The 12,333-nt window shown below is 39.0% G+C and overlaps 1 protein-coding gene across 5 annotated transcripts in view; it reads right to left on the bottom strand.

Moving 5' to 3' along the window:
• GRHL2 (grainyhead like transcription factor 2) overlaps window positions 1–12,333 on the bottom strand; it is a 157,482-nt gene that overhangs the window by 88,597 nt on the left and 56,552 nt on the right. For all 5 annotated transcript variants that reach the window (XR_001597228.2, XM_016147540.2, XM_016147539.2 and 2 more), the window contains exons 4-6: window positions 9,457–9,850; window positions 3,884–3,939; window positions 1,184–1,340 (exon numbers count right to left, since the gene is read on the bottom strand). Coding sequence is in view for 4 of the 5 variants with exons in the window: in XM_016147540.2 (XP_016003026.1) it covers window positions 1,184–1,340; window positions 3,884–3,939; window positions 9,457–9,850 (607 nt within the window). In the remaining variant the exon portion in view is untranslated. The remainder of the gene's footprint in view (window positions 1–1,183; window positions 1,341–3,883; window positions 3,940–9,456; window positions 9,851–12,333) is intronic.

Genomic DNA, 12,333 nt, shown 5'->3' with positions numbered 1-12,333 from the left:
CCCTTTGCCTTGACCTTGGGCTGGGAACATACTAACTCCCTTGGCGGGCACACAGTGAGCGCCTTCCTATCTGCAACGCGCTCAGCCTTGGGTGGGACATTAGCTCCACGTCTCCCCCTCACTCTCAACTGCCCTGCCACTGACAGCTCTGATCTGGGAATGGCAGCCTTGGAGGAAAGAAGGCTATTGGATGGAGAAATAAGCAGCGATCCTTCTTGTCTTTCTCATTAAAACCAAGCCAGAAAATCCAGTTGATCCGGACATCACCACTACAATGATCTTACCAAAAGCTAGTGACAGGCAGGCCAGCCAACAGGTGCCCAGAGACTCTTCTTTCTCTTTTACCTCATTCATTGCCTCTGCATGGAATCTGGGATGGGGTAAGCTGGGCTGCCCAGTGCGCTGGGCACAGCACAGCGCTCCTCTCTTCCAGGCAGAAGAGATAAGGAGGGGGTAACTGCGGGTAAAGTAAGGTGGGGGGGGGGGTACCATGCATGTAGCAGCAAAAATCATTCTACGACAGGGCTGGAAAGTCCTTCAGCCTCTTCAGAGTTCTTTTATAATCTTCCTTTTCAGTAGAGAGGGATTAGCAGTTCCCTCCCTTCCTGGCAGTAGCGAGAATGCCAAAAGCTGGCAGGCTTCCAGGGCACTTTCATTTCCCACAAATAGGACTAACACTGATGAGTGTAAAATTTCTCCAAGTCGACCCCAATAGAGGTTGTATCATGCCTCACCCCTCAGCTGCTGAGTAAGCACTGGGCTGCAGCAGGCTTTTAAACAATGTTGCAAAGGACCCCAGGACACAGCCCAATTGCATCCTCCTTCACAGACAAGAGCAGCAGCAAATATGTTCAAATATGTTCTGGCTTATAACTACTTGAAAAATTAAGTAGTTGAAAAACAATGACAACAATTAGGTAGGAACACTGGCAATGAATGAAGCTGGGAAAATTCCTCGGATATGGTCAGAAAGCATGTTCCAACCACGTTCCTCCCTGGGGTTTATTGGTCACTGATTAAAATGATAAACTACAAGCCAATATGTTCTCTCACCCCAACTCTCTGACATTTATTCTAGAATTACTTATTTTGGAATTGTTTCCATACCCTTCCCACAAGGCCATGAGGTAACAACTGCATTCATCTGAGCCCTCTGTGCATTATCAGAGAAATGTGGCCATACCCTGACTTTGCTGATTGGATGTCGGAAGCATTTGTTGTCTCCGGTCTCACTGAGTGTTATGGCATAAAACTGTCCTTTGTTGAGGTAGGTCATGGGGCCCTCCCCCTGCTTCTGACGGAGAGATTTGGTGGCTTCCAGGGTATACTGAAACGTGCCACTGTGAACAGAAAACAAACAGGGGTCAGATGCACTCACTTGGACGTTTCTGCCTTTCTGATCAATTTCATATCGATATCATTTTGTATGAATATTAACCAATATTTACTCTATTTCAGAGACAAAACATAGCATATGGCAAAAGAGAAGAGACCAGACCAAAGGTCATTGCTAGTACAATACATACAACATTCCTAATAGTGGCCCATAAACCAGATGGCTCAGAAGGGGAGAAAGTCCATGATGCTCCGGGCCAGCTGTGCATGGCCGTGCCAGGAGAACCTCTGCTAGGTCTGAGACGGCAAGCGGTGATGCCTGAAGCTTAAAGATTGATAGAATTTACCACTTTTATCCTAGCAACAAACCAAATGTATGAATGCTTTCGTTCATATGCATGTTTGTTCAGAAGTATTTATTTCTGCTATACTGCAGTACGGCACACAGCGATGAACCAATAATAAATGCTGTGTATGTTTTCTGACTCATCAGAATGTCTTTGTTGAGCCTACCTTTTTTTAGCTCTTAATTTCATAGTCTTTAAAAGGCTAAGTGCAAAAATGACTCTCAAAGTTTGCCTCTTAAAATGGCCTCCTTGCAAAATTATTAGCATAGCTTTCTATGTTAAATATTTCTTCAATGTTTGATTTTTTAAACTTTTATAATGAGAAAAATCTGGAAGACAAAATAATATTCCTCTTACATGATAAAAATATTAGGCTTAAGCTGATAAACTAAGCAAATTCCAAAATATGTGTCTTAGAACAAGGTGGAAAATAAATCATTCAAGACAGAATCAATTCCACTGTCATTTTGTCTGGAAAAAAACAAATCTCTATATAGCCAGGTCTCATAAAATTTGAGACCTGGACAGGATATTAGAATCGCCTAGACTGGTAGCTTGCAACTTGTGTGGGGCACAGACTGCTTGAAAAAACAAGAACTTGTGAACTCTCTTCCCAGAAAAAAAGTATATATGAACATAAATGGTTTTGAATATAACGTCAGGTGGTTTGTGTCCCCCAAGCCTGTCTGCAACAGTGAATAAGAACCACCTTCGTCACTCCACAGCTGAGGAGAGGCTGAGACACTTGCTCACTCTGCCAGACAACGGCAGTAGAAAGAGGAACAAGGTCAAGGGACTGGTAGGTCAATGCTCCTCTCACTGGCCTGACAGCTGATGATATAGTGGATGGGATTTACGGCATGCAAATTATACATGTATTTACACATTTTTAAAGGCAATTTGGAACAGTAGTCTTCCTATCTCTCTCCTCCCCACTCTACACACCCAAATTCTGACTAGGACGATGTGGGAGGATGACTGAGGAGCCTGAGATTGGAGCAAGATCCTAAAGGATCAGGAGGACTTCAAGTGGAGACAGAGACTAGAAGACAGCCATACACATAACAGCAAAAGGGCAAGAATACAGTGAAAGACAAGGGTTAGCGTAAAGAAGAACCAGCAAATAGAGGGCCCTGACCACCTTCATAAGGAATTTGTGTTCAATTCTATCTGAAATGGTGACTCACTGGTAAGTTTTATACATGGAAGAGATGAATTCGTTTCTTGCCATCCTCTCCTGCTTTCAGGCAGGATCACGACCAAGGTCTTTGAACACCTAGCCCCTCTACCTAGACTGTTCTTAATTCTCCTCCGTTCCCTGGAAAACTTCTGCTGCTAATCCTTCAAGATCCAGCTCTAATGCCACTCCCTTTGAAGCTTTCACCTCAGCCCCACCCAGGCCTGCAGGTCCTCTCAGCTGTCGGTTTATGTATCTCTCTGTAGCAGGACTCATCACTTAGCAAACATATTGCAATCTGTCCAGTCACTACATTTGTGTCCTCCATTTGTCTCCTCAGAAAGTCTTTGGTAAGAAGTTACATCTTGTCATTAATCCCCATTGCACTGCTGATACATGGAAGGCAACGGAGTGTGGGCTAGCTGGAAGTTAGGTATATGCAAAGTGGAACGGAAGGGGGAAGAAATTGCTGGGGCAGGGAAATCAGTTACATTGCAATAGTTCAGGAGGACATAAACAAGGGTACGATGGAGGGGGCAGGACAGGTACGAGAGAACATTCAGCACTTGGTGAGTGACACGACAGTGTGGCAGGAAGGCAAGCAGGCCCTTCCGCCTCGAGTGGGCGGCTGGCAGAACGGCTGCGTCATTAACCACAACCGAAGTAGAAGCAGGAGACCAGGTGTGAAAGAAGAGAACACGAAGGACAGAAGAGGAGAAGATCACGACGAGTGCCACTATTCACATGTCGGGTTGGAGACACACAAGTGTGAGGTTCAGGAAACACCAGAGCAGAGATGTCTAGTCACCAGAAGGACAAAGACGGGGTGGAGGACCCAGAAAACTGGTCAAGACTAGAAACAGTATTTTAAAGGTCATTTGTGTAGAGAAAAGAATTGAAGACAAAGGAAATCAGATTGTTCAACAAGAGTATACAGAGAAAAAAGATTTAAAAGTATAACTTGGCAGTACATTTATAGGGTCATCAGTTCCTCGGTGGCCAGGGGCATCTCCTGGTAACCTACCTTGATGTCTGGTCATACATGTACTCCTCAGCCCCAACTGAAGCACTCCGAAATTTCTGAAAAATTTTAAAGTTACCAAATTAAAACAAATAGATGAGTCATTATGACAAGACAAAAGGAGTGATCTATGTAGCCAAACTGTTTTATCCTCACCTAAGAAAATTATACGTTTTTTGGTACTATGTCTTTAACAACATTTGTGCATAGAACATGCATATCACCTGCCCAATGAGAACTATACTCAACAGACAATGCATTTGTAATTTGTAGGTTATACACACATCTGCAGGTGTTCTTAAAGTGTTTGCAAGTACTGAAACCGTTTCCTCAAACATAAGACATCTCTTCCATTTTCCATTAACTCCATAGTTATTCCAAAAGTCATCAATTCTGAATTAATGGAACACTAATTACACAGAGGCCACATAGCATAGCAAAAGCAGTGTAATACAGTGGTTAGGAACATAGTTTCTAGAGCGAGACTGTCTAGGGTCAAGTTTTAGCTTTTTTGCCTGCTACCTGTGTAAACTGAGGCAAGTATCATATTTGTCTCCATCTAAAAAATGCCTATTTACAGTGAGTAAAGGATTAAATGTGCTAATAGAGGTAAAGTACTAAGAACAGTACCTGGTACACAGTAAGCATTATATGTATGTATTAAATTATATTATACAGTAATAGCTTGACCACATTCAGTGACCTTTTCTAAGATCTTCATTATCACTATACTGTAAAAGTTAAGCTTTGGGGGAAACTCTAAGTCTTAGTAGTGCATGTGAAGAAGCTTGGGTCCGGAGATGTTCAATTGTTGTATATTTAATGCAAGTAGAATTCCCTTTTCCACATTTTAGAACTTCAAGAGAAGATGGACAAAAGCCCTAACTCTTGATCCTAAAATGAATATAGTAAAATATTGATTTTAACAAAAGCACTTAGTTGACCATACAACACCTGGTCCTTCCACTGTGACCTTTTTTCAAGTGTCTCTTTCTAAAAAGGGTGACTTTTTTAAAAAACAACTTTCCTGCTTTTCATTTCTCTACCATAAACTTCCATTATTTGACCAGCAATTTAAAGGTTTCCTTCTGGGAAATAGCTGCTCATGGTTATTTCCTAAACTTCCTTCACAATCTCTAGATATCATCTCTAGATATCAGTGTACCCTTATATCACAGTTTATATGCATGTACTTTTGATCCTTACTTTTATCCAGTCCTATAAATTCTTTAGATCCAAGAATTAGTTTGCCCTTCAAAGTTTACCCAAACTTTGAACTTTACCCAGGAACGTTTCACAAATACTTGTTGACTGGTTCAATAACCATAACAGAGAATCAAACATCCAGATTTAGGTTTCTTTTATAATCAATCAATTAGCAAAGCATTCCATGGGAATATTCTGGGGGTTCACCATCTACTTGGTGCCAGGAGAAATACAGAAAATGTATAAGACACTGTCTTGTTCCCAAAGAATAAAAATTGGTTGAAGGAATGGGTAAGTTCACATGAAAAACAACAATAACAACAAAAGAAACTAAAATATAGCAAATGGCTACATAAGAAAGTCTATGTTGATTGATTGATTGATTCATTCATTCATTCATTCATTCATGTGTCCTCACTGGAAAGGCACAGAATGGGCATTTCCAGGAAGGAAAGATCAGCAAAATTATAGAAAGATTTCATGGAGATTGTGAACTTTGCTCTGACCGTTGGGAGCTAAAGAGAACCTGGATTAATTGAAGGAATCAAGAGAAAGTAATCCAGGTGAGAGAGGACCACCATGATTTAAGAGAAACTGATGAGTACAAATGTGGTACATGAGAAGGCCAAGGACACAGGCCTGACCTGATTATGAAGGGAGGACCTGGAAATCTAGGTCTTTACTGACCAATACAGTAGCCATTAGATACATGTGCTGAAGTTTATTAGAATTAAATACAATTAAACATTCAGTTCCTTAGTCAACCAGCCACATTTTAAATACTAAATTGATACATGAGGCTAGTAGATACCATATTGATAGTAGAAAAGAAAATTTCCATTGTTGCAGAAAGTTCTATTGGTTGCAGAAAATTCAATCGGCTGATATATGAAAACGTATTTATATTTAGTATAGTTAAGAACTAGGAAATTTTGGAGGATAGCATGATGAAAAGTATTTAAGGAAGTGGCTTAGAGGAAGAGGAGATGGCATTCTCTGAATGGTCTTCTTTGAAGGAATATGCTCTAACCCTTAATAACATATGGTGAACCAGTAAGAATTAGTGAACATGGCCTTGAATGAATTTATTGTCTATGCCATAGAGCCTAGCAGCCTGAGGATAGGCTAGCCCACTAAAACATATTGAACTTACAAATTCTACAGTTCTAATCCTCCAGGTGATATGAAAAGGTGGTATACTACAGCTGTTCAGACTCAAAGAGACTACATGTTGACTGAAATAAATACTTGTACTCCAATAACCACAAGTGCATGTGAACAAAAACTGTGGGGAAAAAAGCTGGTATGTTACAAACACAAAATCATTGTTTTCAAGTTTAAAATTTTTTCCTTGATTCTGTTACATTATCTTTATAATTAAAAAAAAATTAAATGTAGAGTCCACTTGGAAAATATCATAATCCTTTATGAGACCTGATCACATGGCCCTAAATGACTTAGTATTAAAAATTAGAATCAAAATGTCTGGGCTGTTCTGGCTACAGCTACCCAGTTTCCACAACTGTTTGGACACCTTTTAATATAATTCGTAGAATGCCCAAAAGCAGGCAGGCAGCCCACATCACTTTAGTGTGATTTGATGTAGTGCATCTATACATTTCTTAATCATTTGGACCAAACTACTCCCTTCCTGATACCACTATGCACACATACACAAACACACACACACACAGAGATAAATAAGTCTATGATAGCAAATGAAACTTATTAATTCAACAAGAATCCTAGACATTTTAATAGTTTTCCTAAAAAGTACTAGATTTTAGACAAATTTCCATTGGTGAAATTAACTTGGTGAAATTACTCAGAGCTCACCTAATCTTATAACCTGTAGGTAGTCACAGCTAAAGATCATAAAAGAGCATTCCATTTAATTCACATCAGATTGAAATACAATATGCAATGTAAACACTGATTTCTAAGACTAGGAGAGCAGTTAAAACATTCTAAATATTCCAAATTCAGTGGGAATAATCTTCACATTTACTTTTAGCTTCTCATGCACTTCAGAATAAAACCCAAATACAATGACGTCCTTTCACAAGCCTCCTTATCTACAATATGACACAATTGATAACACATTCCCCAAATAGTATGATGGTTCCGTTGACATTGGACCACATCCATGGACTGTTCTGTGACTAATGGAATATTTCTAAACCCTATGAGAAAAACATCAGTGGCAACCCTTTAATGGAAAATCATGTACTTCACATTCCCATGTGGAGTGATTTGCTTTTCCTAAGGAAGCACTCCTGACTGCTTAAAGGCAATCAAATATTCGATAATACCAAAGACCCTACAAGATCCTTTGATCGATTGAAAAAAAAATTTTTGCTAACCATTTTAAGCAATACAGCACAGGAAGCTAAGGAAGCTAACTTTAAAACTTTTTTATTTTTAATTACAAGGACATTAAAAGTTTGATTATAAAGCTACCAGAACCCAAGAAATACAATGACTTCTTAAGGGCGGGGAATTTATAGTGTCCCACTCTGCTCATTCCCCAGTTTCATAGACTACAACAAGTGCTCAGGATGACGGGTGTGTTGACTACTAATGCAACTTATCTACCCCAACTTTCTATCAATGCTGCAGAGAGCTAATCCCTTTTCTTCCTTTTTTCTGAAAGATAAGAAATATCTAATGACATAGATAAGAACACTCAGAGAAGGAGGAGGAGGAGGAGGAGGAGGAGGAGGAGGAGGAGGAGGAAGGAAGGAAGGAAGGAAGGAAGAAGAAGGAAGAAGGAAGAAGGAAGAAGGAAGAAGGAAGAAGGAAGAAGGAAGAAGAAGAAGAAGAAGAAGAAGAAGAAGAAGAAGAATAAGAAGAAGAAGGAGGAGAAGGAGAAGAAGGACTTAAGCAATGGAATTAATGAGATTAGAAGGTCCCACACAGTTTCTCTGAGAGTGAGAGACAATGGTTAAGGACATTGGTCCTGGAGGAGAGACCTTGTGATGAATCCTATCTCTCCCACTCACTACATTGTGACCATGGGCACAGTGATGCTCTCTGTGCCTTAGTTTCCTCATTTGGAAAATGGAGATGACTATAACAGTACCTATCTCATTGGGTTTTTGTGAGCATTAAATGAGTATATATCACTTAGAATGATGCCCGGCACATAGTAAGTGATCCTCAAATGTTTAGTATTTTTAAATATTATTATTTAAGGATATAAACTCAACCTCAGGTAACTGCATTTTGTCCCAATGGCAACTAAATGAACGGCAGGCTGCAAGCATTTAGCATGCTCCCACCACACTCACTCCTCTTTAGGGAATTACAAACCACATGTTTTCCCCTTCAGCCACTATCTTTTATTAGTGCAGGTAAACTGAAAAAGCGTAAAGTCAATGACCATCATCTCAAATGCAGAGACACTGTACCTAAATGTCGAAGATGACCTGATTTTTAAAAAATGCATTATATATTCTACGTCAAAAATCAGAGAGATGATCCACAGTATATCAGCAATTAATGTTATAAATCACAATTTGTGATATATGCCTATCATGGAATACTACTTAGCAATTAAAAAAAAAAACTATTAATACAAGCAAAAACACAGATGAATCTCAAAAATATTATAAGTGAAAGAAGACAACATAGAAAGCTATATACTCTATTATTCCATTTGTATGAAATTTTAGAAAAAGCAAAACTATACAGACAGAAAGCAGATCAGTGCTTCCAAGAGCAAGGGGAATCAAGGAACTTTTTAGGGTGATGGGACTTTCTATGACTTCTCATGTTGGTTACACAATACCAATAATTTCAAACTATGCACCTAAAACACATAATTTTAAAACAAACAAGCAGTCAGAGATCATTGTTTCTGTAAATTCTGTGGGCACGTGTGAAGAATATGTTGTCTCTATAAAGTACAAAGTACGTATATACACAGTCAATCATTGAAAATACTTCTTTCTTCAGTATAATTAGACAAAGTTGTAAAGAGTTATATTGTTTTAAAAAAGAATGAGTAGGCAACATCTTTAGCTACCATTGGAAGGTTACAAAATAGAAGAGGTCAAGGTAAAAACTTTACAAAGTAGAAGTTTCCTCACAAATATCTTAGGAATATTTCATTTTAAGACTAAAACTAAAACAAAGGAATCTGTCATCTAAAAGTCAAAAAATATATATATATTCCTCCAAACACCTAGACCAATGGTTTATTAAAACCTGTTTATAACAAAAGATATGGACAAATACATTTTTTACAAAAATAACCCTAAACTCAGTTTAATTCATTCATCCCACTTAAAAAGCAAATAGAGGGGGAAAAACTATCTAGGGATTCTGGGTTCGGGTTCCAGCTACTGGTGAAAGAGCCAGGGACTCACCTCTGTGGTTCCATCTTTGAAGCCCTCGCTGTAAGTGCTGTCTGGGGTGCTGCGCTGGTCATCCTTGAGGTAGGTGCTGTGGCTGGCCATGGGGGGCACACCGTACTGAGTCTGTTCAAAGATAACCACACGCTGCTCCTCGCCGTCTCCCCGGGGATAGTGCACGGGCGGGGCCATGAAGACCGGTGTGAAATCCTCAGCTTTCACCACCGTGATTCCAGACACGGGGACGATGGCCGGGCTCTCGGGGATGTTCGTGCCATAGTGTTCCCGTTTGGAATTCTCCAGGTGGTCTTGATTTAGGGAAAGGTTCACTGGAACAGTCTTTAGGACCTGCACGCGGTTTTCTCCTCCGCTCAAATTACTCTGGGCTTCACTGGTGCCGAGGCAGTTCCTGTGGGTTTAAACCCACCCCACAACATGATAGAATTAGAAAAGTCACCGTTCTGCAACTCTTAACAGAATAACTGATGCTGGCAATAATCAACAGATGTGAACGCCATTAAAGGAAAGATTGATGGTGAACTTTACAATGGGATGCAATGGATCTTTGGATCACTAGAAATAGGACAACTACACATGTGTGCCTCAATATATCATGCAATCAGCCCACCTCTAAAGCACTATTACAAACAAACAAACAAACAAACAAACAAACAAAAAAGACCTTAAATCTAAGCAAGACTTCACACCTAACTTCCAGCTCTCAGGAAATGAGGGAGCTGGAAGAAGGACTTAGACAACATCAAAAAGAAGCAATCAGACAAACCAGAATGTAACATTTCTTACTGACATGTTTCTTCAATAAGTCAGAGGCATGAAAAAAGGAAAAAGGGTGGGAGACTTGTTCTGGATTAAAAGAGTTTTAAAAGACATAACAATCAAACGTGATGAGAAGATATTGTTTAGATCCCTATCTGAATAAACCAAAGACACACATATGAAGCAGTGGGATTTTTGAGGCAATTGAATATGGACTAGGGCTTATGTGATATTAGGGAAGTATGTTAATTAGTTCGGTGTGATACGTATTTTGATGATGTAATAAAATGTCCCTTTTTTTAGAGATACAAATCATAGGTAGAGATAAAATGATATGAGGTCAGGGGCTTATTTTAAATATCACTGCAATTTAAAAGGCGGGGGGTAGGATAGAGAAAAAGTACAGATTAGACAGATGTACAAAAACTTATTACTAATGAACCTGGAAGATGGGATGGGTATTTGAGGGTTCACTACACTATCATCTTTACTTCGGTATTTGTTTGAAAATTTTCAAAAGAAAATGTTTTAAAATAGCTTTTTTAAAAACATGGGAAGAAAACTAACATGGTATTTTAACAGGGGTAGGAAGGATATCTTTCACTTTTCTGTGGGTGGAACTCAAAATTTAGAAGTTGTAGGAAAAATAAGACGATGAGAATTTATCAGTAAAATATTTTCACTAAATTAAGAACTAATATGAGCTTATTGATATCTTTAGCACTGAATTACTTTTTGGGTTTGAAGAAGTGGTGTGACCGGGCTTTTGCAAAACAACATCTCTCATATCTCAGACCTCCCAGCTGGTACAAAGAGAAAAGTGAGGATTTAGAAAATTGGTTCTTGCCAGGCTAGGATGAAATATTTTCATTTACACTAAAGAATTATGGGAGTGAGCAGAAGCAAAGAGAGCCTTGTTAATGGAAGATGACTGTTGATAGCAAAATGATTTTACTAGCAAAGTCCCTGTGGTCAAATTTGGAGCTACCTCTCACTTATTTATGGATTATTCTGATTAAAACAGAGAGAAAAATAAATGTTCTGCATGGAGCCCTGTCTCCAATGTCAGCTTTTTAAAACTGGCATGCTCTTTCTAGGGCTTACTGGCATCTCTCATGGAAAGAAAATATTCTAATAAAATTGGTTCTTCCAAGAATTGAGCTCTCCTGTCTCCTCTCTGTAAAGGAAGTCCACTAGCCTCTGAGCTAGCCTAACTCTCAAGCAGGACTTGGTATTTCGACTTTGATTTTTTTTCTGATAAAACTTCAAAGCGAAGCTTGAGGAAAGAATAGCTCCACGTGAACAAAGCCAACAGAAAAATATCTAAACTTCTTTGAGACTGTCACAGATCTGTAGAAATCACTCTAGAAAATTATCCTTTAAAAAATAAAATTGCAGATCTACAAACATTCTGGTTTTAAATAAATAACCTGCTTTCATGGCCAAATTAATCAGTAAATCTGAATATAAGACATAGTGAAATTTAGAAATTATGTTTAATCTGAATCCAGTTAGCTGGAGGATGCAAAAACCCAGACCACCCATTCATATCGGCATTTCCTAAACTCCATGATTTAGAACATTGCATGGAATGTTAATAAATGTTCCTCAAAGAAAGGAGTCCATGATAACATCAGTATTAAAACAAAACAACAACAAAAAGCAATTGCCTAACAAGACCACCCTGGGGGGTCACAGACATCAGGAACAGGGTGAAGGCCCCCCAGGTGTTCCTTCACCTGTTTAACTGTAACCCAGACTTTCTGAAGCTCATTTTATCCCAGACCTTTTAGTGGAAGATTAACTATTACTACTTGTAGATAATGTCCTACAAGTTGGGTGTAGAAAGGTTGGTCTCCATCGATTAGCTACCAAAGCAATTACCCAGTTTCCACTCGTCTGGGCTTTGCACAAGCATGCTCTTACTGGCTTGGCCACAATATTCGAAGTTACCCAATTCCTCTATAGTTAGGGTCTACTTTAGCACAAATTGTTTAATTTTTTACTTCATGCAAAATTTCTGAAATCTAAACAAGAAACACAAGTAAAAAATGTGGAGTGTTCTTACAAACAAATGAAAAAGCAAACTATAAAGTGGTTTAAATTTATTTGATT

Source organism: Rousettus aegyptiacus, unplaced genomic scaffold (assembly GCF_014176215.1).
Source record: "Rousettus aegyptiacus isolate mRouAeg1 unplaced genomic scaffold, mRouAeg1.p scaffold_m13_p_15, whole genome shotgun sequence".
NCBI lineage: Eukaryota > Metazoa > Chordata > Mammalia > Chiroptera > Pteropodidae > Rousettus > Rousettus aegyptiacus.
The sequence above is the reverse complement of the archived record's forward strand: the minus strand, read 5'-3'. Positions and strand labels throughout refer to the sequence as shown.